This window comes from Microplitis mediator, chromosome 1 (assembly GCF_029852145.1).
Source record: "Microplitis mediator isolate UGA2020A chromosome 1, iyMicMedi2.1, whole genome shotgun sequence".
NCBI classification, from domain to species: domain Eukaryota; kingdom Metazoa; phylum Arthropoda; class Insecta; order Hymenoptera; family Braconidae; genus Microplitis; species Microplitis mediator.
The window spans coordinates 13,463,443-13,490,925 of record NC_079969.1 but is presented as its reverse complement, the minus strand read 5'-3'; the positions used below and the strand labels follow the sequence as shown (position 1 = coordinate 13,490,925).

At 30.0% G+C, this 27,483-nt stretch overlaps 3 protein-coding genes across 8 annotated transcripts; 1 reads left to right on the top strand and 2 right to left on the bottom strand.

Moving 5' to 3' along the window:
• Positions 1–2,559: 2,559 nt before the first annotated feature.
• On the bottom strand, positions 2,560–11,513 carry LOC130673982 (uncharacterized). Of its 6 annotated transcripts, none has more exons than XM_057479228.1 (10): positions 11,266–11,513; positions 10,758–10,925; positions 8,954–9,147; positions 8,759–8,842; positions 8,183–8,619; positions 7,855–8,097; positions 5,938–6,157; positions 5,048–5,124; positions 4,317–4,536; positions 2,560–3,125 (listed from the first exon to the last, which is right to left on the bottom strand). In XM_057479228.1, the coding sequence occupies exons 7-10, from the start codon at positions 6,050–6,052 to the stop codon at positions 2,770–2,772; spliced, it is 768 nt and encodes a 255-aa protein (XP_057335211.1). In that variant the 5' UTR covers positions 6,053–6,157; positions 7,855–8,097; positions 8,183–8,619; positions 8,759–8,842; positions 8,954–9,147; positions 10,758–10,925; positions 11,266–11,513; the 3' UTR covers positions 2,560–2,769. The 6 variants fall into 6 exon arrangements, with proteins under 6 accessions (XP_057335211.1, XP_057335226.1, XP_057335233.1 ...); XM_057479243.1 differs by lacking the exon at positions 7,855–8,097 and having other exon boundaries at positions 8,183–8,245; positions 8,374–8,619; XM_057479250.1 differs by having other exon boundaries at positions 8,183–8,245.
• An 11,752-nt stretch (positions 11,514–23,265) lies between these two features.
• LOC130665098 (uncharacterized) lies at positions 23,266–24,609 on the top strand. The gene is made up of 2 exons (XM_057465372.1): positions 23,266–23,278; positions 23,351–24,609. Exons 1-2 carry the CDS (start codon positions 23,266–23,268, stop codon positions 24,607–24,609), a joined length of 1,272 nt encoding a protein of 423 aa, XP_057321355.1.
• A 2,047-nt stretch (positions 24,610–26,656) lies between these two features.
• On the bottom strand, positions 26,657–27,247 carry LOC130665089 (uncharacterized). Its single transcript, XM_057465361.1, has one exon. It carries the CDS (start codon positions 27,245–27,247, stop codon positions 26,657–26,659), a length of 591 nt encoding a protein of 196 aa, XP_057321344.1.
• Positions 27,248–27,483: the final 236 nt, after the last annotated feature.

The following is a 27,483-nucleotide window of genomic DNA, read 5'->3' as shown; positions in this document are numbered from 1 at the left end:
CAAGTAACTTGCAATTTTGGGCGATCGATTCGCACCACTGTAAACAATTTAAAGTAAATAATTTTTTTTTATGTATTATTATTGTCGGAAAACCTAGACGGAAATCCAAAAGGGTAACCTTGGCTTGGTGGGGGGGATTGAGACAATGTGAATTGTCTTAGTCGCCTTCAGCCTTGCGGTTCCCGCTTTTTTTTCCGTCTCGTTGCCGTCTAATGTCACATGTCATAGTGCCGTGGTCACATGACAACCCCTTACGTTGACGCATGCCGTTAGGAAGAAGTGGGGACAGTCAGGAGGCGAGCCCGATGCCCAAAAATTATCCGTCACCACTTCGATCCTGGATCCGTTAACGTTCATACGTTATTAACTATTATACTTGCAATATTTTATATTCTGTAAACTGCATAATTTTCCGGGCAATTAACTTGCAACCTAGTATTCTTTCTTTGTACTGTTTATTAGTAATTAATTATAATTAAACTTAAGCATATTTAAAATATTATACGTTACCGGCGATATATTCGCGGTAATAATATTATAAATTAAATAATAAAATCAGTGTATTAATTGGCGTGCTTCCACGTGGCCACTGATTGGCACCCGGCATTCCAACCAGGACCAATATTGTACTTTGAAGGAATTTAATTGTAAGTAGTTGAATTTGTTACGATTGGCAATAAAATTGCATATTATCCTGATAAATTCCCTATATTATTCACCACCTTATTCTATCCCTATCCTATATTACTGGTAAGAGTGCCTAAAAGTTTGATTTAACTATTCTAAATTGAGTTACAAGTAGTAATTTGATTATTAATAAAATACTCTAGAATAAAAATACCATCTATAATAATATAATAAGCCGTGAGGTAAGTTGATGAACTTTTGATACGTTGCCGGTCTTGAATAAGTGCGGGTCTTTTGCTTTGCAAGAACCCCAGCCCACTGCTCTGTCCAGCATAAATAAAAATTTGTTAGAGGCCAGCCTAAGCCAGGGTTCAACCCGCGAATTCTGGTGGCTGCTGGTAAAAGTCGCGAAGATAATAGGCGATTTGTCTCAATGGATTCCAGTGATAGCCAACATTTGTTTGTTTATTTCCTGGATATATTTTAGTAATAATTATTCCTTATTATTTTTATTTATAATATTTATTTGGTTATCTTTCTGCTTGGTACATGCATTCTCGCTCGAAATTTGGTCCCGTGATCTCTCCCCTGATTTGCTAGTATTTTTGTCCGTTTTTTAAAAACGGGCTGGCGCCCTCGTGCACAAACCCAGCCTGAGGAGCTGGTTCAGGCACACCATTATGTCATTTATTATTATTTATTATTTTGAGTAATTTATTATTATTATTATTTATTATTTACAATTTTTATTACACGTGGGTGACCACATACGGTTTACCGAATTTGTTCGCGTCTCTGTCGCGAATTCGATAACGGTATACGTTATAAATTTAATCGCGATTATGTGGCCGGCGAAAGCGATAGCGATCTATCAGACGAACCTGGTTACAACAATATTAATGGTTCGGAGCGTGTAGCGGAGATTCTAAAGCGAATTCCTAAGGAAAAATTTACATCCGAACACGATAAGCATATCCTTGATATCCCTGGTTAAAAAAGAGAATTAAAGAGGATTAAAAATGAATTGAATCCTTTTTAATTCTCTTTAGAGAATTAAATAGAATTAAGGAGAATTCATATTTTAAAATTTTTAATACTTTTAAATTCTCTTCGGAGAATTAAATAGAATTAGGGAGAATTCATATTTTGAAATTTACTTTCTAATACTCTTCTAATTCTCTTCAGAGAATTAAATGGAATTAAGGAGAATTTATATTTAGGAATTTTTAATACTTTCAAATTCTCTTTAGAGAATTAAATAGAATTAAGGAGAATTCATATTGTGAAATTTTTAATACTATTAAATCCTCTCTAGTGAATTGAATAGAATTAAGGAGAATTCATATTTTGAAATTTTTAGTACTTTTAAATTCTCTTCAGAGAATTAAATAGAATTAAGGAGAATTTATATTGTGAAATTTTTATAACTTTTAAATTCTCTTTAGAGAATTAAATAGAATTAAGGAGAATTCATATTGTGAAATTTTTAATACTTTTAAATTCTCTATAAAGAATTAAATAGAATTAAGAAGAATTCATATTTTGAAATTTTTAATACTTTTAAATTCTCTTCAGAGAATTAAATAGAATTAAGGAGAATTCATATTTTGAAATTTCAAATGCTTTTAATTATCTGGTTAAAAAGGAGGATTAAGGAGAATTAAAAATTAATTGTATCCTTTTTAATTCTCCGCAGAGAATTGAATAGAATTAAAAAGAATTCAGCATTTTATGCTTTTTATTCTATTCAATTCTCCTTGGAGAATTGAAAAGTATTAAAAAGGATTCAAAGTGAAGACTTTCAATACTATTCAATTCTTTGAAGAGGAAAAAATAGTATTAAAAAGAATTCATGCTTGCAAATTGTCAATACTTTTTAATTCTCCACAGAGAATCAAAAAGAATTCAGCATTATAGGTTTTTTTTTTATTTAATTATTCATGAAGGATTGAGTTACATTAATTATGATTTAAAATACAAGACTTTCAATACATTTGAATTTTCTGTAAAGAATTAAACATTATCAAGAAGAAAGAACAAAGGAAAAAGTGGTAGTACCAAAGAGTAATCTAAATTTATCATTATAAAAATTTTATTTATTAACGCCGTTTATAAATATTTAAGCAAAGTAAAAGTTGTTATTCATTTATCCTCTTCATTTTCGTCATCACTTCCTGAATCATCATTCAATAATTGCTGATATTTATTTTTTAATTTTTCATTCACCTCATATTCTTCTTCATCACTTTTATCATCTTCGATACTCTCATTGTTTCCACCTTTTTCATAGTCGTCTCCTTCAACATTTACATCTTTTTCGATATCTTTATTTACTTTTTCTTTAGACTGTTTCTTTGTTTTAAGATTATTTGTTTTATCTTTAAGATTTCCAATGTATTTAGATAGATGTTGTCGCATTTTTCCCGCCTCTTGATTTCTATCTAACGGTCCCAATGATTTCGTAAAAATAGAATGACTCAAGTAATGTGCAAACAAACCTGCAATAAAAATTTAAGAATTCAAATTTGAATAATAATAGGTATAAATTATAATAAATTTAAATACAAACGAAATAGTATATTGTATGACAAGGGATGAAACAAGAAGATGTCTTGTTTCATCCCTTGTCACACAATGTACTATTTTATGATTACCTGCATCGGAACTTCAAGATTCAATGTCAGCAGCCAGTAAGAAAGAAGTTAATTTCAAGCCGATGATGCGGAGAACTGTTAGAGAACGTGAAATCTGTGATTTACAGTCACTTAGTAAATAGTCAATAAGACAAAAATATTATTTTCACTAATTTATACTAATTTTGTATGGCTACTTAAAACTGTTACTTAAAGAATGAAATGAGTAAACTGAAGTGACAAGTAAACAAATGAGAGTAATAAGGCTGCGAATTAACATTAAATATAACTGACACCGGGCCGAGACAATTGTGTTTTTTCCAAAGGGAAGAAAAACGCGTGTTTCTACCCGCTGTGTGGAAGTATTTTTGAATTATGAATTCGCTAGCAGTTGTTTGCAGCATCGGCTTGAAATTAGCTTGTTTCGACGCGCTGTAGAGACACTGAAACTTCAAGTATCGATGCTGGTATCATAAAAATATTTTTAAACAAACGCCACTTGACGTCCACAATAGAAGTAGATTTCGTTAACAGCTATATTTTAAAAAAATTTACTTGGTGAGATCCTGAACTTTTACCTAATTTTATAACCTTTGACATGTATTTTACAGAAATATCAAATGGTTTTTTTTTATAATGTGAAACAGATTATTTACAATTTTATTGTTATATATATCAACTCATATTATCGAAAAAGTCAAAAAATTCTTGTGATAAAGACAGATGAGGAGTGAAAAATTACTTGCTTTTAAGATATTCAGCATAAAGCATTACCTCAAAAGTTTGGCGTTATGAAGCGTGCAAAATTCCCTGTTTAGAAATTCTCGTAGATTCTAATAGATTCTCATAAATTCCCATAGAGATTTTATGAGAATGAATGAGTTCTATGAAAAGTGCTATAGTTAAGTATAGGGCCTTGTACTCACAGCTATAAGAATCTATGTGATTTTTTAAGCAGGATTGCTTAACTATGACGTGTCGAAAGTTAAGCATAATCTTTACCATTTCGCGGTTGCAGGCGTGCAAAGTAGCTCAATTTAATAATAATTTGCCTACCTGACATGGTAAGCAGAGAATTTTGATCCAATTGTTTAAGCGATTCATCATTTTTATTTTTAGTTCGGTGGGAAGTTTGACCAGTTACGGAACTTTCAAGAAGCGTCTTTTTGCTAAAAAAGAAATCAGCTGCTCGGTTGACAAACATAGTTGGTTTTGTTGCTCCCATTAATTGGTCAAAAGTTATCTGTGGAATCCATCGATTATTTCCAGCGTATACCTGTAAATAATATATCATTCATATCTTTTCTGGTTTTTATAATTAAGTCTTGCTAAGATTACTAACTAAATTTTTTAACTTCCCGCTATGCAAATCAATAATTTGCGAGAATTTCGGACGGTATTGCACAGTAAAAAATATTGTGTATCTGTGTTAATAACGATCCGTGTTAAATTTTTTGTGTTAATTATTTTGCGTCAAATCAACACAATTCTCTGTGTTACTTTACAATATTTAATCGATCTACTAGTCAACACTTTAAAAGTGTTACCTAGTACAAAAATCGATATTATCAACATTTTTTACGTATTACTTTAAAATCAACACAAAAAAAGTGTTGAAGCGACAGTTGAATTGTGTTAAAGAAATGTCTTTTTTTCTATTCACGCGGATAACGCCATTAAGCATCAGTTTTGCTTGGTTACTTATTATTTTTGTAACATTGATTTTATTTTTTTGTTAGTAGAGTTTGTTAGTAGCTAACATTAGTTAAATATACTTAATCACTTACTTCGTTCGTGTCGTTCTTTTGATCCCCAATCCGAGGCCTTCCTCTAATCTCCGAAGTACCGGAAACGTTGATGTGTTCTAACATATCCAATAAATAAAATTTTATTTTTACGGATCAATACCAAGTTCGAAGATGAGCAAAACCGGTCGGTTAGTTAACGAGTTGTGGGTGTTTGAAAATTTTTTTCATTTTCAAAAAAATTAGAAATCTGTCAATTTAGTGGAAATAATTTTCAAACCGTTGAAGACAACTCAAATCTTTCAAATTTATCTTAAATTTTAGGTAATTACCTTTAATTTATGCTATTATTTGTATAATTTTTATCATTTTTCGAATGTGATTTGCAACGTTAAAAATTTCAAAAAAATTTCCAATACATGTGTTTTGAGCTATATCTTATAATAATGTCTTAGCAGTAAGAGATTACTTAAATCTTTAAAATGATTGTTAAAGTTCACATAATTATCTTCAGATTAAGCTTTTACTTGCCCACTTCTGATAATTTTTTGTTAATTTCTTTGGTAGTTCGGAAAATTAAGAAAAAAATATAGAAAAAAGACAATTATTCTACTATTTTGTCTTTAAATTACATATTTTTTTCAATATTCATCAAATAAATCTACCTATCCATATCGGGTGTGGCCAATGGCGTTTTTTTTTTCAAAGTAGCCTACCGATCAATCACGATAATTGTTTAATTCTCTCTTACAAAACTACGTGAATTCGTGTAAAATGATAAAAAATCGGTACATTTCTTTGAGAAATACCAGGGACGAAAAATTTTGAAAGTAACTTTTTAAGATATCTTTCGCAAATCATATCAAAGTTGAACTCATCGTTCTAGAGTTATCACTGTTAACAAAAAGGAAAAAAAGAGAGTATTTTAATACCTTTCACTTCATTCTGTCCCTCTAATATCCTGTGCTGAAGATCATAGTTCAATTGTTCCAAGTTTTTTCGTTTTCTTTCTTGTTTTATCAGATCTAGTTTTAAATCTTTTATCATTTTTTCTTTTTATGTATTTTCATCTTTCAACTCCTGGTTTTCGGCTCTTAGTTTATCAATTACGGCTTCTAATTTCATGGCTTCTATTAGATCATCAGTTTCACTCTAAATAATTAAACAGTTGTATTAATACATTGTGTATTAATTAAAAATATTACAGTGAAAATGATATGAAAAACCGAAAAACATTTGTTAAAATAGAATATTAATTCATAGCTTTTCCATTCAATGACAAAAATCAATTTGCTTTTAATGATTGGAAACCAAGATATTTATAATACAGACGGTTCCAGTGCAGTCAATGAAATCCAATTAAAATCGGTTTATTAGTACACAAATTTTCATGGGAAAGATTTCGATATGAGCTCTTTTAAAGTGGCTTTTATGTGTTATTTTTGCCGAGGTTTTTTGTGTAAATTAGTTTTTACATTACAAAATTGCTCTGAATTCAACAGAGTTTGTAAAAATAAGGTGACATGTTGCAGAGGTATGAATGGGAAAAAAATTTCGAAAAAGATGCTATTTTTAAATCCTCTCTGGTTATTTCCGATTATTGTTATTAAGAACTAATAGAATTGGTATAAATATAATTCATTCCTAACTATTTAAATCTGAAAAATTTAGATTCATGAGATCAAATTGATTAACGTATAAACGTCAATTTTATAAGCTTAAAAAAAAAAATTAACTACCATTGGCATGTACGATTATTTTCTTACGGACAAAGCATGAAAATTGCACCATATGTCTAACATTGGTCACGAGATCAATATATATATATATATATATATATTAGTCCAAATTGAAATCTAACACTGAAATGATCGAGAGTGTACAGCTGATTTTTAGGAAGTAAAAAATAATTCTTACTTTATAAGAAATTTGAATTTTTCTCCCTTTTCATTTCATATGTATAACATCAAGGTTTTCAATAAGAAAAAAAGTGGATATCACAATAAATATAATAAAAAAATTACATTCCTGTTTCAATTCAATCAACGCGTAAAAGTAGTCGGAGTGTATATAATGAATGTTTTATTTTGGAGTAAGTGAAAGCAAATAAGCATTAGTGGATGTGAAGAAATTATATTGATACAAAAATGTCGGTGTGATTTCATAATTAATTTTTGATTTTGATGTGGTCGCGAAACTTGACCACAGCACTGTGCTCAGTTCATTACCAAACCGATTTTAGTACCTTTTATTAATCATTAGTTTAATGCTTGGTAATCATGTTTGAAATCAATAGGTATTATTCTTCAAATATAAGTTTATGTTAAACTTACGTTACTTGTACTACTGCAAAAATCTCCACATGTAAACTTTCACTTGAATTATTTCAAAAACTATGAGAATTATTGAATTTATTCATTAGTAATCGAAAGTGCTCTTATAAGTAAGCTTGAAATATAATTTGCCTTATATTGTTTCGAATTTTTTTTATGTGCCCTAACAGCAATATTTATTACTTTTTAAAATGATTTATAATACCTACGAATGATTTTTTGTTATTTAAAATGATTTCTTAATATCTAAAAAATAATTTGACACTGCCAATAAAACTAGTCTTTCATAAATGATGTGTTTATTATCAAGAAATTTTATGTAGGTGAGTGCTTTTCGGGTCATGTAATGAGCAAGTAAAGGTAAATTTTAATTTTTGTTAGCCACTAAAAGTACATTCAACGGCTTCCTAAAAAAATCGCTACTAAATAACTCTTACGATTATTCTTGGAATTAAAATTTATATTTAATTATCGAAAACTATGGAATATGATACATGAAGGAAGAATTTTTCTTACGTTTTGTGTTCATTTAATTATAGTGATTTAATCTGACATCCATGAAAAGCAAGCAGGTAATGTGTCGTTTACCTTTCGTAGATTTATAAAAATAAGTTAAAGAAAAAAAAATTACATAAAATATCATATTCACTTCAGAGCATGCTTCCAATAAGAAATAATGGCATTGCTTATGTACATTGCAATTGGATAAATGAATATAGTACATATTAAGATTTAAGTATTTTTAGATGGTAAAGATTACTGTAAAGTAAAGCCACAATTCATTTAAGGCTTATACACTAGGATGCAAAAAAAACATATTTTGTTAGCTTCATTAAAAACTTACTGATTGCATTAAAATGACAGTTCAATTGACTGTAGTTCCTCCATTAGAGAGACCTAAAATTATCTAAATAAATTTTTATTTTTTAGTTTTAATAAGTTTAATCATATAGTGATCTTTCCTCAAAAATTGAAAATTTCTTATCGATTATTTAAGAAAGTTATTAACGGTTAAAATTTTAATTTTCAACACACAAACTTATGGCAGATCAGAGATTCATTAATTTGTTAAAATTGTAGACAAAAAATGAAATATTATTTTTATATTTTAGTAATGTATATCTCTGAAAAAAAGAAAATAAGTAATTTTTTCCTGCTACAAAGTCGGTCTATTTCTGTGTCAATTGTTTTCTAGCCTTAAAATTCGTTGAAAACAGTATCAACCATAAAACAAGTGATAATAAGAATCAAGAACTGAAGCTTATAGTTATTGTCTTATATCTATAAATAAATAAAAACGGTTGTCAAAACTTTAAAAAATTTGTATGATAAATTTTTAAATAAAATCTTGCTAAGCTTTTAAAGTTCTTACGTCGATTACTTGATATTAAATACTAATAGTAGTATAAAATAGACTTACCGACGTTGAAGTTGGTGACTTATTCTTATCATCGTTTTTTACTTTTTTGAAAGATGTAGTTTTCTCACTTTTTTCATGTTTTCGCTGTAACAGAGCAACCATACATTTGTTACATATTAATCTTTAAATTATGAAAAATAGAATAAAAATTTCTCAAATTATATCATATATTAATGTAATGTATGAAACAGTTACCTTTCTGGAAGAATCTACCAACTGCTGAATTTGACTCTCAAGAGATCTCGATAGAACGTTATTATTAGATTCTTTAGTGACTTTTCTAGTTAAAGTATTTGCGTCAGATAAATCGGACGCACTACGAATCAATTCTTTTGGAGGAATTTTAGTCCTTTTGGAAAATAAGTTGGACTCTACTGCGTCCTTAGTTGCTATAAATTTAATAAAAAAAAACATGATCCTGAAGTTAGCAGACGATTAAAAGCTTTCGGATTTTTTTTTTCAACAAATCGATTAAAAAAAAAGAAAAAACTAAAAATATGCACATTAGGGTGTGTCAAAACAAAATGATTTTTTTTTTTTCAAGGTCTCATAGTCTCAAAAGTTTCTTTGGGACCGAAAAAAAATCCTCCCAAAGAATCGGCTCGATATCTCGAAAATTGAGCTGGCGGTTTACAAGTTCATTTTCCCATTTTAAATACATGAAAAAAATTTTTCTTTTAGTTTTTCGAGGAAAAATCAAAGAAAAAAATTTTTTTTTCAATTTCAAATTTCACACCCTCATAGGAAATTCAATTCCCTACAAAAATGTCCAGAGTAGTCATGCTCGTAACTACAATATAAAAAAAGTTACAAGCCCCCAGTTAAAAAAAAAAAATTTTTTCTTTTATGTAAAATTATTTTTACTTTTTTATGATTGATTGGTGGAATTTTTTTCTTCTAGTTTTAATTTGCAATCTCCTATATAAAATCTTCAACAAAACTTTCAAATTTTAAACGTTTTAGTACCTCACTTAACCGCGACAAAACATTATAATAATAAAAAAATCAATTTTATCGAGTGATTGACACAAATAATATAAAAAAAAAGTTAATCGTCACAGTTTTAAATTATTTTATAAATATTTCTTGCATAAAAATAGCTTTTATATGGGAGATTGAAAATTAAAATTCGAAGAAAAAAATACCACCAATTAATAACCAAAAAGTAAAAACAATAATTATACATAAAAGAAAATTTTTTTTTTTGCACACCTCAAGCGCGAAAGCGCTAGGGGCGCTTTACTGACGGTTCTTCCTCGTTGACAATTTTTTTAACTGTGAGGGCTTGTAACTTTTTTTTTATTGTAGTCACAAGCATGACTATTCAGGACATTTTATGTACCTGAAGATCGGAACGTTTTTCGCGCAACGAAAATGGAAAAATTCATGTAATTCGACTGATTGAGGAATCGTTCTGGGGATTGGGGGGTAGTCTATGATTTTTGGCTGACAAACCAGCATTTATATGCGAAACATTTCAGAAATCTAGTCATCCAGTAGATTTTTCACTTTCCAATTTTCTTTTTCGTTGCGCGAAAAACGTTACGATCTTCAGGAACATGACATTTTTGTAAGGAATTTTATTTCCTATAAGGGTGTGAAATTTAAAATTGGAAAAAAATTTTTTTCTTTGATTTTTCCTCGAAAAACTAAAAAAAAAAATTTTTTACATGTATTTTAAATGGAAAAATGAACTTTTAAACCGCCAGCTCAATTTTCGAGATATCGAGCTGATTCTTTGGGAGGATTTTTTTTAGGTCCCAAAGAAATTTTTGAGTCTATGAGACCTTGAAAAAAAAAAAATCATTTTGTTTTGATACACCCTAATGCACATGTAGAAAATTTAAAAAACTATAGATGCAATTTGTTCGAATTTTTTTTTTTCAATTTACCGTCTAAAAAAAAATCCAAAAATGATTAGAAGTCGGCTAATTTCAGTATTATCAAAAAACAACATAATTTTTCTGTGAGCTAAAATTTTATATTTTAAATATTTTACCTGCAGTTCTCACGATTAAACCCTTCTCCACTGAATCGCCATAATTGAAATAATAATACTTCATTTTGTCGTATTTCTCCAAATTAAACTTGTGAATATCTTTAACCCGTACCGCTACTTTCTTATTTTTATCGATCATAACACCCGCCCAGGAAGAATCGTTTTTTTCTGTAATTATACAGAATGAGAATTGCTAATAATTTTATTTTATTTTTTTTTTTTTAAATGAAAAATGGGTGATCTTGAAGTTAGCAGACAGTTTAAAATTATCGGATTTTTTTTTAAACAAATCAATTTAAATTTAATAAAAAAGAAAAATATGCACGTGTGGAAAATTAAAAAAAGTTAGGTTCAACTTTTTTCAAATAATTTTTTTTTCATAATTTGTCGTATTCAAAAATAATCGAAAAATTATTAGACGTCGGCTAACTTCAATATCATGACAAAAAGTTGTAAAATTTTATACATCACTATTGCTGATAAAAGAAAAGAAAATTTAAGTACTTACTTGACATTCTGAAGAAAAAGGAACAAAAATATTGAAGGATATTAAAATACAATTATTTTAATAATTGCCCAATTAAAACCAGGTGGCAATTACATTTGCAATGCACAATAAAATTCACGATTAAACGCACGTTTTAAATATCAATAATTTTTATGCAAAATGGCTACTTAGACGATATATTTCTGAAGCGTCGCAACAGCTAAAATCACAATGGCTGAATTTCTATGTCCATCAAATACAACTATGGTGGCACACACATGAATAAATCAATAAATGTACGTTTCGATAAGAAGTGTAGAGTGCGGTGGACTGTGTGTATAGTCTCCATAGTTACCATACATGGAGAATAGAGACTCTATTCTCCATGTTACCATAGCATGATATTCATAGTTACCGATGTGTTTTAGGACAATGGTTCAACTGTACAATTAATCACTAGATAACGTCGAAGTATAAAAATACCCTACATGGTATAGGGATACCAATCACTATAGGATGTTATTGTTTATATATTAACGTTTTTTATTATTACTTATTAGTATTTTTCTCTCTATATTTTTCTCAATTTATCTATAAATTGTCTTATTGAGAGGTTTGCATGTTTAGGTTTCCACTATATTTAAATGGTATATTTAATTTAATTTAATTTAAATATAGAGAGAAAAATAAATAAACAAAATAAAATTAACTTTTTTACTTATTGAATATCATAATCCAACAAAATTATTGGTATTATATAGAAATTCCAAGAATTAGTTAGAATCAAACTTTTTCCAATCCTCTTTTATTCTCTTGAATCCTCCACGGGAACAGAAATTAAATATTATTTCAGAATTAAAAAGGATTAATTAGAATTAAACTTTTTCCAATCCGCTTTTATACTATTAAATCCTCCGCGAGAACCGAAATTCGAAGTTATTTTAGAATTAAAAAGAATTAGTTAGAATTAAACTTTTTTCAATCCTCTTTTATCCTATTAAACCCTCCGCGAGAACAGAAATTCAAAGTTATTTTAGAATTAAAAAAAATTAGTTAGGATTAAACTTTTTCCAATCCTCTTTTATACTATTAAATCCTCCGCGAGAACCGAAATTCAAAGTTATTTTAGAATTAAAAAGAATTAGTTAGAATTAAACTTTTTTCAATCCTCTTTTATCCTATTAAATCCTCCGCGAGAACAGAAATTCAAAGTTATTTTAGAATTAAAAAAAATTAGTTAGGATTAAACTTTTTCCAATCCGCTTTTATACTATTAAATCCTCCGCGAGAACCGAAATTCAAAGTTATTTTAGAATTAAAAAGAATTAGTTAGAATTAAACTTTTTCCAATCCTCTTCTATTCTCTTGAATCCTCCACGGGAACAGAAATTAAATATTATTTTAGAATTAAAAAGGATTAGTTAGAATTAAACTTTTTCCAATCCTCTTTTATTCTCTTGAATCCTCCACGGGAACAGAAATTAAATATTATTTTAGAATTAAAAAGGATTAGTTAGAATTGAACTTTTTCCAATCCTCTTTTATTCTCTTGAATCCTCCACGGGAACAGAAATAAAATATTATTTTACAATTAAAAAGGATTAATTAGAATTAAACTTTTTCCAATCCTCTTTTATCCTATGGAATCCTCCGCGAGAACAGAAATTTAAAGTTATTTTAGAATTGAAAAGAATTAGTTAGAATTAAACTTTTTCAGTCCTCTTTTATTCTCTTGAATCCTCCACGGAAATAGAAATTAAATATTATTTTAGAATTAAAAAGGATTAGTTAGGATTAAACTTTTTCCAATCCTTTTTTATTCTCTTGAATCCTCCATGGAAACAGAAATTAAATATTATTTTAAAATTAAAAAGGATTAGTTAGAATTAAACTTTTTCCAATCCTTTTTTATTCTCTTGAATCCTCCACGGAAACAGAAATTAAATATTATTTTAGAATTAAAAAGGATTAGTTAGAATTAAACTTTTTCCAATCCTCTTTTATCCTATTAAATCCTCTGCGAGAACAGAAATTCAAAGTTATTTTAGAATTAAAAAAAATTAGTTAGAATTAATTTTTTTTTCAATCCTCTTTTATTCTCTTGAATCCTCCACGGGAACAGAAATTAAATATTATTTTAGAATTAAAAAGGATTAGTTAGAATTAAACTTTCTCCAATCCTCTTTTATTCTCTTGAATCCTCCACGGGAACAGAAATCAAATATTATTTTAGAATTAAAAAGGATTAATTAGAATTAAACTTTTTCCAATCCTCTTTTATCCTATTAAATCCTCCGCGAGAACAGAAATTCAAAGTTATTTTAGAATTAAAAAAAATTAGTTAGAATTAATTTTTTTTTCAATCCTCTTTTATTCTCTTGAATCCTCCACGGGAACAGAAATTAAATATTATTTTAGAATTAAAAAGGATTAGTTAGAATTAAACTTTCTCCAATCCTCTTTTATTCTCTTGAATCCTCCACGGGAACAGAAATCAAATATTATTTTAGAATTAAAAAGGATTAATTAGAATTAAACTTTTTCCAATCCTCTTTTATCCTATTAAATCCTCCGCGAGAACAGAAATTCAAAGTTATTTTAGAATTAAAAAAAATTAGTTAGAATTAATTTTTTTTCAATCCTCTTTTGTTCTCTTGAATCCTCCACGGAAACAGAAATTAAATATTATTTTAGAATTCAAAAGAATTAGTTAGGATTAAACTTTTTCCAATCCTCTTTTATTCTCTTGAATCCTCCACGGGATTAGAAATTAAATATTAATTTAGAATTAAAAAGGATTAATTAGAATTAAACTTTTTCCAATCCTCTTCTATTCTCTTGAATCCTCCACGGGAACAGAAATTGAATATTATTTTAGAATTAAAAAGGATTAGTTAGAATTAAACTTTTTCCAATCCTTTTTTATTCTCTTGAATCCTCCACGGGAACAGAAATTAAATATTATTTTAGAATTAAAAAGGATTAATAAGAATTAAACTTTTTCCAATCCTCTTTTATCCTATTGAATCCTCCGCAAGAACAGAAATTTAAAGTTATTTTAGAATTAAAAAGAATTAGTTAGAATTAAACTTTTTCCAATCCTCTTCTATTCTCTTGAATCCTCCACGGGAACAGAAATTAAATATTATTTTAGAATTAAAAAGGATTAGTTAGAATTAAACTTTTTCCAATCCTCTTTTATTCTCTTGAATCCTCCACGAGAACAGAAATTAAATATTATTTTAGAATTAAAAAGGATTAGTTAGAATTGAACTTTTTCCAATCCTTTTTTATTCTCTTGAATCCTCCACGGGAACAGAAATAAAATATTATTTTAGAATTAAAAAGGATTAGTTAGAATTAAACTTTTTCCAATCCTCTTTTATTCTCTTGAATCCTCCACGGGAACAGAAATTAAATATTATTTTAGAATTAAAAAGGATTAATTAGAATTAAACTTTTTCCAATCCTCTTTTATCCTATGGAATCCTCCGCGAGAACAGAAATTTAAAGTGATTTTAGAATTGAAAAGAATTAGTTAGAATTAAACTTCTTCCAATCATCTTTTATCCTATTAAATCCTCTGCGAGAACAGAAATTCAAAGTTATTTTAGAATTAAAAAAAATTAGTTAGAATTAATTTTTTTTTCAATCCTCTTTTATTCTCTTGAATCCTCCACGGGAACAGAAATTAAATATTATTTTAGAATTAAAAAGGATTAGTTAGAATTAAACTTTTTCCAATCCTCTTTTATTCTCTTGAATCCTCCACGGGAACAGAAATTAAATATTATTTTAGAATTAAAAAGGATTAGTTAGAATTGAACTTTTTCCAATCCTTTTTTATTCTCTTGAATCCTCCACGGGAACAGAAATTAAATATTATTTTAGAATTAAAAAGGATTAATAAGAATTAAACTTTTTCCAATCCTCTTTTATCCTATTGAATCCTCCGCGAGAACAGAAATTCAAAGTTATTTTAGAATTAAAAAAAATTAGTTAGAATTAATTTTTTTTCAATCCTCTTTTATTCTCTTGAATCCTCCACGGGAACAGAAATCAAATATTATTTTAGAATTAAAAAGGATTAATTAGAATTACACTTTTTCCAATCCTCTTTTATCCTATTAAATCCTCCGCGAGAACAGAAATTCAAAGTTATTTTAGAATTAAAAAAAATTAGTTAGAATTAATTTTTTTTCAATCCTCTTTTATTCTCTTGAATCCTCCACGGAAACAGAAATTAAATATTATTTTAGAATTCAAAAGAATTAGTTAGGATTAAACTTTTTCCAATCCTCTTTTATTCTCTTGAATTCTCCACGGGATTAGAAATTAAATATTATTTTAGAATTAAAAAGGATTAATTAGAATTAAACTTTTTCCAATCCTCTTTTATTCTCTTGAATCCTCCACGGGAACAGAAATTAAATATTATTTTAGAATTAAAAAGGATTAGTTAGAATTGAACTTTTTCCAATCCTTTTTTATTCTCTTGAATCCTCCACGGGAACAGAAATTAAATATTATTTTAGAATTAAAAAGGATTAGTTAGAATGAAACTTTTTCCAATCCTTTTTTATTCTCTTGAATACTCCACGGGAACAGAAATTAAATATTATTTTAGAATTAAAAAGGATTAGTTAGAATTAAACTTTCTCCAATCCTCTTTTATTCTCTTGAATCCTCCACGGGAACAGAAATTAAATATTATTTTAGAATTAAAAAGGATTAATTAGAATTAAACTTTTTCCAATCCTCTTTTATCCTATTGAATCCTCCGCAAGAACAGAAATTTAAAGTTATTTTAGAATTAAAAAGAATTAGTTAGAATTAATTTTTTTTTAATCCTCTTTTATTCTCTTGAATCCTCCACGGGAACAGAAATCAAATATTATTTTAGAATTAAAAAGGATTAATTAGAATTAAACTTTTTCCAATCCTCTTTTATCCTATTAAATCCTCCGCGAGAACAGAAATTCAAAGTTATTTTAGAATTAAAAAAAATTAGTTAGAATTAATTTTTTTTCAATCCTCTTTTATTCTCTTGAATCCTCCACGGAAACAGAAATTAAATATTATTTTAGAATTCAAAAGAATTAGTTAGGATTAAACTTTTTCCAATCCTCTTTTATTCTCTTGAATTCTCCACGGGATTAGAAATTAAATATTATTTTAGAATTAAAAAGGATTAATTAGAATTAAACTTTTTCCAATCCTCTTCTATTCTCTTGAATCCTCCACGGGAACAGAAATTAAATATTATTTTAGAATTAAAAAGGATTAGTTAGAATTAAACTTTTTCCAATCCTCTTTTATTCTCTTGAATCCTCCACGGGAACAGAAATTAAATATTATTTTAGAATTAAAAAGGATTAGTTAGAATTGAACTTTTTCCAATCCTTTTTTATTCTCTTGAATCCTCCACGGGAACAGAAATTAAATATTATTTTTGAATTAAAAAGGATTAGTTAGAATGAAACTTTTTCCAATCCTTTTTTATTCTCTTGAATACTCCACGGGAACAGAAATTAAATATTATTTTAGAATTAAAAAGGATTAGTTAGAATTAAACTTTTTCCAATCCTCTTTTATTCTCTTGAATCCTCCACGGGAACAGAAATTAAATATTATTTTAGAATTAAAAAGGATTAGTTAGAATTAAACTTTTTCCAATCCTCTTTTATCCTATTGAATCCTCCGCGAGCACAGAAATTAAATATTATTTTAGAATTAAAAAAAATTAGTTAGAATTAATTTTTTTTCAGTCCTCTTTTATTCTCTTGAATCCTCCACGGAAATAGAAATTAAATATTATTTTAGAATTAAAAAGGATTAGTTAGGATTAAACTTTTTCCAATCCTTTTTTATTCTCTTGAATCCTCCATGGAAACAGAAATTAAATATTATTTTAAAATTAAAAAGGATTAGTTAGAATTAAACTTTTTCCAATCCTTTTTTATTCTCTTGAATCCTCCACGGAAACAGAAATTAAATATTATTTTAGAATTAAAAAGGATTAGTTAGAATTAAACTTTTTCCAATCCTCTTTTATTCTCTTGAATCCTCCACGGGAACAGAAATTAAATATTATTTTAGAATTAAAAAGGATTAGTTAGAATGAAACTTTTTCCAATCCTTTTTTATTCTCTTGAATACTCCACGGGAACAGAAATTAAATATTATTTTAGAATTAAAAAGGATTAGTTAGAATTAAACTTTTTCCAATCCTCTTTTATTCTCTTGAATCCTCCACGGGAACAGAAATTAAATATTATTTTAGAATTAAAAAGGATTAGTTAGAATTAAACTTTTTCCAATCCTCTTTTATCCTATTGAATCCTCCGCGAGAACAGAAATTAAATATTATTTTAGAATTAAAAAGAATTAGTTAGAATTAAACTTTTTCCAATCCTCTTTTATCCTATTGAATCCTCCGTGCGATCAGAAATTGCAATATTATTTTAGAATAAAAAAGGATAAGTTAGGATTAAAAATATTTAATCCTTTTTTATTCTTTTTAATCCTAAAACGGTAATAATTCTTTTGCTAGATGAAGGAGAATTAAAAAGGATTCATTTTATGTTCGATCTGAATTCTTCGGAGAATTGAGAGTATTAAAGAGTATTAAGTAGTATTAAATATGTGTGCTTTTTTAATCCTTTTTAATTCACTTTTTTAATCAGGGATAGTTAGAGACTTTCATGACGTATTTTATTTACCTGGCGATGTCCTAGGTTTGTCAAAAACTACATATTTTAGGATTCCTTTAGCGGACAACAAGCCGGTAAAAATTAAGCAATTCAGATTGCCGAAAGAACATCAGGATGAAGCCAAGCACCAGATGAACGAGCTGATTGAAACCGACGTTATCCAGAGATCCAGATCTCCTTACAACGCACCCCTCTGGATCGTGCCCAAGAAAGCAGATGCTCAAGGGCGTAAACGATGGAGGATGGTGATCGACTTTAGAGCCCTTAATAAAAAGACTAGTGGGGATTCATACCCATTACCGAATATTAACGACATGTTTCTTAGGCTTAGCGGAGCAACCATGTTCGGCGTCATGGACTTGGTATGGGGTTTTCATCAGGTTCCAATGGCTCCCGAGGACAGAGGGAAAACAGATTTTCTACACTGGATGAACTCTACGAGTTCGTTCGGATGCCATTTGGGCTGAGCGTAGCTCCCCCCACGTTCCAGCGGATGGTCAGCGACGAGACGGAGGACATGCGTAACGCTGAGAACTGAGAAATCTTGTAGATGATTTTCTATTTCCTGCAAAAACTTTAGACGAACATGATTGTCGTCTTAGAAAATTTCTACAGAAGTTAAGAAAAGCCAATCTTAATCTGCAACCTGATAAATGCAAATTCTTCTGCAACGAGGTTACATTCTTGGGACACATCATTAGTCCCCAGGGAATTAAACCTGATCCAGCTGAGGTTGCTGCTCTTAAATCAGCGTCTCAATCCGCTAGTCATACGAAGATGGGAAAATTTTTGGGCTTAGCTAATTATATGCACAGATTCATTTATAACTTTGTGGAAAGAACGAAGCCACTGACCGAATTAGCTAAGAAAAATAAAATTTTAGATGGTCTGAAGAGGCACAGGTAGCTTTCGAAGATATTAAAGCTGCGATTTGCGAACAATCTCTGCTACTACATCCTGATCCAAGTCAACCATTCATCCTGATTGTAAACGATTCTCAAGTAGGACTAGGATGTATTTTAGGCCAGGAATTCGACATCGAACCAGATAACGACAATCCTAATATTTCTAATGAAATATTACCTATCGCATATGGCTCGCGCACTTTAATAGAAGCTGGAACTAGATATACTAAACCGGAGCGAGAATGTTTAGCACTCGTTTTCGCGATTAAACAGTTCAGACCGTATTTCCGTGAGTTTATTGTTCAAGCAGATGAGGGATGTACCTCATGGTTGCGAGATGGAGTTCATCTAACTGACAGGCAGGTGAAATGGAAATCGCTACTTAACGGTTATAGGTTTAGCGTCGTTCTTAAAAGAAAAGTATGTGATCAGCTTGCGGACGCCGTTTCCAATAATCCTCCAAATCGCTTGCCTGAACAGTTGCCGACATTGCAAATCAACATGTGTCTAATTATTAATCAACCAGTAACCGAACCCCCAATGAAAAAATGTCCAGGGTGGCCGCGGAAAACTGAAAACCCAAACCCTCCGGTTAAGGCACAACAAAGTCTCCTAGTATCGAGAGACACAATTGCTTTAAGGTTAAGGCGAAGGATAGGCGAGTCAAGATCAACGGATAATCTATACAGAAGACCGAATCATCGAGAACCAGAGACTTTTGAGTTTTCATCGCTGGATAAAGGCGTCTGTAACGTCTAACATGCAATTATTCAAATGCAGTCTCTTATTTTGAGTCAAGACACTTAAGTCCTTTACTCGGGCGACGGAGACCTCGTCGTTACGGTACTGAGTATGAAATAGTAGCTAATATCAGGAATTATTTTAGAAAAATAATAATAAAAGAACTAGAACTTACAATTGGTTATGTTATTTTTATTCAGCTTCAGTTGTACAATTAAATTGTTGTTGTTGGTTGGAAGGCCGTTTGTTATTATAAATCGTTTGATAAACCAGGTAGAGATTTCGCGTTCAATTTCTATTCAATTTGTACCCCTGGTTTGGCTTCGTAATTTAATAGTATTGGAGAACTGAGAAACTCGCAAAATAATTTCTTAACCCGACGCACAGTGTAAAAAAAAGGTATCGTGACGAAGTTTAAGCTCGACGAAAATTAATAAGACTGGACAACTGGACCGAAAATCGCGAGTTTATATAGACTAACTAATGAGGAGAAATGGCATGAGTCATGGACTGTGTCCTTGCTCTTGTACAAGAATAAGATGCGAACCGTACTAGCTTCTAATTTTTATGAGCTCCTGGTGACTTCTAACGAATTTCTCCTCCTGCGGTTTTTATTCTGCACGTGCGGTTGCCAAGGTTAAAGATCGAGAATAGAAAAAAAAGAAAAACATATAATTAATATTTAAATTATATCTTCTAATTTTTCAGTTTTTGGTTTATTCCCTTCATAATAAATATTTTTAATATGGATGTAAGTTATTAGGGCTCATTATTTCTCTTAAGGGTACATGAAAGGTTGAATTCCGCGAAGTAATATCGCGCTTAACTACGGATCACGAGTGGAAGCAAATAAGAAAAGAATTTAATAGAAAATCATTAATATCTGAATTTATTGTAATAATAATTGAATAAAGATGTTACGTCCAGCTAAAATGCTGAACATATTATTTTAATTCCCAATATTTTTTTTTTATATAATTGCATTTTATTTTATGCTTTAATTAAAAATTTGTCTGGCGACCAAATTTCATTTTTTTAAAGTAATATTAGAAAGATAAGACATAATGTAGTTTTTAAAATTGCTTTTAAAAGGTTTAGGCTTGTTTGTTTTGTCATTTGTCGAAATGCTAGAGCAAACACCTAAATGTAGTTCTAATGACCCCTCTGGTAATTATCAAGGCCCAAAGGCCATCTGGAAACACTTTAAGTAGAAAGTAACTGAAAATATTTATCAGCAAAAGTGTACGTGGAATAGGTAAGAAGTAAATAATTTTTAGTTTACAATAATCTCAACACAATCTTAATCCCTTACTTTCGTTTTTAGTACGCTTTTGTTGAAATATTTTATCATAGAACAAATAGACATTTATGCCATTAGGAAAGTAAAATTTAGATGTCTAGACGAAAAAAGCTTTTAATGACAAAATAGTCATTAAGAAAATAAATTTAAATAAATAAAATTTAGATGTCTAGACGGATACAGATTCTAATGACGAAATAGCCATTAAAGAAAAAATATATAAATTCTAAATAAATAATTTCTATGAAAAAAATTATTAACACAAAAAAAATTATATAATATAATTTCAACGAAATACTTTCTAACAAAAATTATTTAACATATAACTTTAACAAAGAAATACGAGATAATTCAAGAACTCAAATCAATAACTGCTAAATATAAGTTTATATAATTAATAAATGAATAGATAAGTATACAACTCAAAGGTTAGCAAGTTGCCCTAGTGCAAAATATAACAAATAAATTTAAAATTATTATAATAAATAAGATTTAAACTTTCATAGTGAATAAATTTAAAATTATTATAATAAATATAAATTTAAATTTTTATAATAAATAAAATTTAAATAGATAAAATTTGAAATTTCATAATAAGGATTTAGAATTATTATAATAAATCAAATTTGAATTTTTATAATAAAGATTTAATTTGAATTTTCATAATAAAGATTTAAAATTATTATAATAAATACAATTTGAATTTTTATAATAAATAAAATTTAAACTTATCATAATAAATAAAATTTGAATTTTCATAATAAGTTTAAGCTATTATAATAAGTAAAACTTAAGTTTTCGTAATAAATAAATTTAAATTGTTGTAATAAATGAATTTAAATTATTATAATAAATAAATTCAATTGTTATAATAAATAAATTTAAACCATTATAACAAATATAATATTGTACATGTGAGTGGATGTGTGGATGCGCACGCACATAGGCCCACATTGGGGCGTGCCCTTACCGCTTCCCTGGGTAAAAGCCCTTAGGGAAAGGGAAGGCCCCAAGAAAACTGTGTTCCGATTGGACACAGTCTTCCCCCAAAACAATACACAAGATAGACCAATTAGAAAATTATAAAAGGTGTCGCAGAGCAAAGAAACTCTCTTTTCAGTTTTAGTTCCGGGTTTAACAAGACAATTAACTACAAGTGTTCTCACACTTTTACACTAGTTCCGCACTAGTTTAGTTGTTCCTTTTACAAGTGTCCTCACACGTTTACACTAGTTCCGCACTAGTTTAGTTTTCATTGAGTATACACACATACGTTTCAAGTTACACTAGTTCAGTACTAGTTTAGGAATTTACGAGTATTCTATTGATTTAGTGTTTTTATAAAAATAAATTTAACGGTGAAAACAAAATTTTAAACAAAAATAATACGCAGGAATCAGTGAAATCTACTACAACTACAATAGAAATTATCCAGTTGCTGCGACACCAGGTATTGTAAACTTAAGTTACCATATAATACGAACGGACTTCCAAGCCGAAAATCTCTTGTGACACCAATTATTAGAAATATTTTCTGTTAAAATTACTGGAAAAGTCTCATAGTAAGAATTAATTCTCTTTGTAAAATTCGAATTAGACGAGTAAGTGTGGGCGGCTCGCCACCTTACGTCTCCGCTATAATTTCGAATTAATAATCATTTTTCGGTTTGAAAAATCAGTGTCGCCTAACTAGCCTTCTAAGTGTAAATTAATTTCAAATTATTGTATCCACGTAATTGAAAAGTTGTTTAATTGTAGAATATATAGTGATTTTAATTGTATAAACAATTTTTTTTTTATTTCAAAACACCTCCCAGATGATACAACTCAGGGTGATCCCGGTCGGTGACGCGACCGGAGATCCGAAGACATTAGATCCGCGACATTAGATCCGCGACATTAGATCCGACGACAATTGCTCCGATGATAATTGATCCGCCGACAAATTATCCTCACGACAATCGATCCGATTGACAAATGTTCCCGATAGGGGCGCAATGTGTATCTATTGTATTTATTGTATATATTGTATATATTGTATGTATTGTATGTATTGTATTATATTTATTATATATTGTATATATTGATGTATACTCATTGCATTATATGACAAATTATACTCACGAAAATCAATCTTGTGCAATTTTGGATGTTGTCGTCAACGTAGTGCAATTTTTTCTGATTATTAGTATTAATTATCGTGATAATGGTGCTGAAATTTACTAAATCACAACGTGGTGGCCTAATATTAGTCCACGATGGCTATATGTATATAAAAAAAAGTATTAACAAAAATAACGTAACTTGGCGTTGTTATGATCATAGGAGTCTCAATTGTTCCGTCGTTATTCACACAACCAACATGAAACGTACAGGTATTTAGATTAATTTAAAGAATTTATGTATATAATATTTGATGGATAGTAATTTACTATACGATATTTTAGGTGAAATTGATGGTGATGTTCCTGTCCACGATCATCTTGCTGATCCTGTGGAAGTTGCGGTAAAAAAAGCTAAAATATCATTAAAAAGGAAAGCAATTCGAAATAATGGTACCAATTCGAATACGATTGCTAAAGTTTTGTCAACTGTACCATCACCCGTAAAAGCAATAATGCCGTCTGTGAAGTCACTAACACGTACAGTTCAACGTGCCAAAAAAAAAAATAACATCATAAGCGTTAATCCTGATTCACTTCAAAATTTACACATTCCTAACGAGTATAAATTTACTATAAGTGGGAAATTATTTTTATTACATGATAATGGTGGTGGTAAAGATCGTTTTATCATTTATTGTACGAATGAAAATTTGGGATTGTTGGCAGATTGTGATGTTTGGTGTTGTAATGGAACTTTTAACTCCGTGCCATTGATTTTTCAACAGCTTTACACTATCCATGGTATGTACCATGGGAAATTATTGCCATTAGTGTATATATTAGCACCTAATAAATCTAATAAGATGTATACAGCTGCATTATCTGTGTTGAAGGTCAATAATCAAAATTTGAATCCGAATCGTATTATAATTGATTTTGAACGTGCGTTTGCGTCTGCAGTTGAAAAAGAATTTCCTAATTGCACAGTATCTGGTTGTCTGTTTCATTTTACACAATGTGTTTATAGACACATACAGTCATGTGGATTACAAATAAATTATAATACTGACTTGAACTTTGCTGTTAACATTCGAAAGCTTATGGCACTATCATTTGTGCCCCCCGATGATGTAGTTGATGCTTACGAAGAACTTATTGGAACTAAATTTTTTGACGATAATGACGATTTATTAAATGATTTTCTGCAATATTTTGAGCGAACTTGGATTGGTGAACGTCGACGTAATGGTAATGGAAGAAAAAATCCATTATTTCCAATTATTATGTGGAACTGTTATCAAGCTGTAATAGATAACGAACTGCGTTCAAACAATGGCGTTGAAGGTTGGCACCATTCGTTTAACTGTAAAGTACGTGTTGCTCATGAAATTTTTAGTACATTTGTTCGTGTGATAATAGATGAGCAAGAAATTACAGAAACAAATGTTTCGCAAATTGATGCTGGAGCTGATGTTGTCGCCAAGAGACGTAAAATATATATTGCTAAAGAAGAACGCATAAAAGTTATTGTTGAGCGTTACGATGTCAATAATAAAATGAAATATTTAAAAAGTATTGCCTCTGTAATACAAATGAAGTAATTATATGTCATTCAAGAATTTAATAATTTATATTTCGTTGTTCAATATTTCTTGTTATCTCAGGGCTAAAAGAATTAATAAAATTATATATTAATATTTGACAATTATCCCCTTCGTCATCACTTTTCTTCCTTGACCATCGTCTTTCTCCTTATTAAAGGGATATTTGTCAACGATAAATGTTATGCATGACAATTTACAATGTTTAAGATATTTTTGATATGATGAATTTCTGTGTTTCGGATTAATTGTCGTGAGGATCACATGTCTTTAGACCAAATGTCGTTCGGATCTAACGTCATAAGGATCTAATGTCATCGGATCTAATGTCGCGGATCTAATGTCGCGGATCTATTGTTTTCGGATCTCCGGTCGCGTAACCATCCCGGTCTATTGGTCGAAAGACTAGGGCCAAAAATTAATTAATAATTATTGTCCATATCACAGTACCAGCTACTTTGGACGTAACAAAGACATGCTAGGACTGGTTGGTGGTTGGGATGTTTGAAAAATACGCATGTTTAAAAATATAACAATATTTTTATTTGTCACAGCACAAAATATCACTGGGTTGTAATTTAAATAGTTTATTTAATTTATAAATACTGTTAAATGTCTGAGCTCATGAATACGTGATTGATTGAATACAAATTATTGAGTTGAGCTCGAGTAAATAAATGAATTAAAAATAATCAAGTTGAGTTTAATTGAACACTGAGTTGATTGCAAAAATGTCATGATAATAAGTAACATGATGTCAGAGGTTACTGAGCGAAGTGAATTATTGAACACTTAATTACTATTTTCAATAGCACTGAATACATAACTAATTTTGTTATTGAGTTTTAATAGTAATGATCACTTAATTAAATTGAATTTAATGAGCTCATGATAAATTACACTGATTTTAATTTATTTGTTGAACACGTGGTAGCATGATAGCAGAGGCTACTGAGCGAAAAATAACTTTTAGTTTAATTAAGAAATTGAGCATAATAATAATCAAATAAATAATAAAACGGAGTCTTTTGTTTTGATGAACACTTGAATTAATTTATAAAGTAGAAATTAAGCACCTGTACGATTTTCCGTCGAAAATAACCTCCTCAGGAACAGGTTGTAGAACACTGGATGTCTTGATGTTGTTTATTATTTATTTTATGAGCTATTTTATATAGAGTTACGAACTCTTAATGTAATTAATTGATTACTTTTAATGACTTACTAGAGATGAGCGCAATTTTAATAGATCACACAAAACACGTGGTGACACTTGAAAATGAATAAAACGAATAGATAATGGCGACGGTCTTCTCGCCACGAGGCAGTAAAAATCCATGCGCATGCGTCGCACTCCGCTAGTCAAGTTTTTAATTGATAGACACTAGGCCCCAGTAGGTGCTGCCTCTATTTGCCGGAAGTTCAACTACATTCAAATTTAAATGTAGTTGTGATTACGCAACATTCCGCCCGCTATCAGCAACAGAGTTGATGATTGATGAGTTCTTGAGTACTTGATCTTTTGATGAGCATGTCATTGAACCAGTCAAGTTATTCTTCGTCATCTTCTTGAGGTTCTGGTTCAATTGGTAGGAATGCAAGCTTCGTGATTGGACGAGTGAGTGTTGAGTTCACTGTTTTGAGCGTAGCAACCCTGGTCAATCCATCTTTGCCAGGGTGGAGTGCGATAATACGAGCGAGAGGCCACCTGGTTGGTGGAAACCTTTCGTCGGTGAGTAATACAAGTGACCCAACTTGAATTTGATGAGTTGGACGTTGCCACTTGGTGATTGCCAGTTGTCTTTGAAGATAACTTGTAGACCAATGATTCCAGAACTGTTAAACACGTTGTTGTAGAAATTGCCATCTAGACAATCGAGAACTATTTGTATCGATGAGTGCTGGTTCAGGAATCATGTTGAGTGCTCGTCCAATTAAGAAGTGACCAGGAGTGAGTGCATCCATGTCAACTGGATCTTCCGTGAGTGGCTCCAATGGTCTTGAATTCAATATAGCTTCAATTTGCGTAAGAAGAGTCGTAAATTCTTCAAACGTAAATGAAGACTCTCCCACTGGTCGAGTAAGATGAAGCTCCACCCATGTGTGGAGCTGCTGGTGGATTGAAATTCCAGGCAATACTGTTCACAGTGATGTGATCTAGTATTTCTCTTGACTCTTGAGTTCCTTGAGTGAACAGACGGTTGAGATCAGTTTCAGCGCCTTTGAACGTCGTTCCATAATCGCTGTAGAGTGCTGTGCAGATGCCTCGTTGGCTGATAAATCTGCGGAGTGCTGCGATGAATCCACTAGAGCTGTAGTCGCTGACTACCGCTAGATGTACTGCTGACGTAGAAAGGCAGACAAAAACACAAATCCAGCCTTTGTATGTTTTTGCTCCTCTGCGTCTCCAATTTTTGAGTGTTATTAGACCAGCATAGTCAACTCCAGTGTGAGTGAATGCAGATGATGGAGTGACTCGTGATACTGGTAGCTGACCCATGAGTTGTTGAGCTCTATCAGCACGATGTCGTGCGCATCTTATACATTTGAGTATAATTGAGCGTACTGGTTGTCTACCGCCAATGATCCAGTACTTTTGTCGTATGAATGCAAGAGTAAGTTGAGTACCACCATGCATGGTACGCTGATGAGCATCAGAGATGATGAGTTTAGTGAGTGCCGCATTCCGTGGTAGAATAGCAGGATGCTTACTTTGGTCTTGATTTGGAGAATTTTCCAACCGTCCACCTACCCGAATACTGCCGTCGCAGTAGCTCGTAACATGCGTAGGAGTGGTATTGGCCGTTCCATGATAGGCCAATTTGATTTCAGTGATGAATTCGATGAGAACAGGGCCAGTCCAGACCGTTGTTC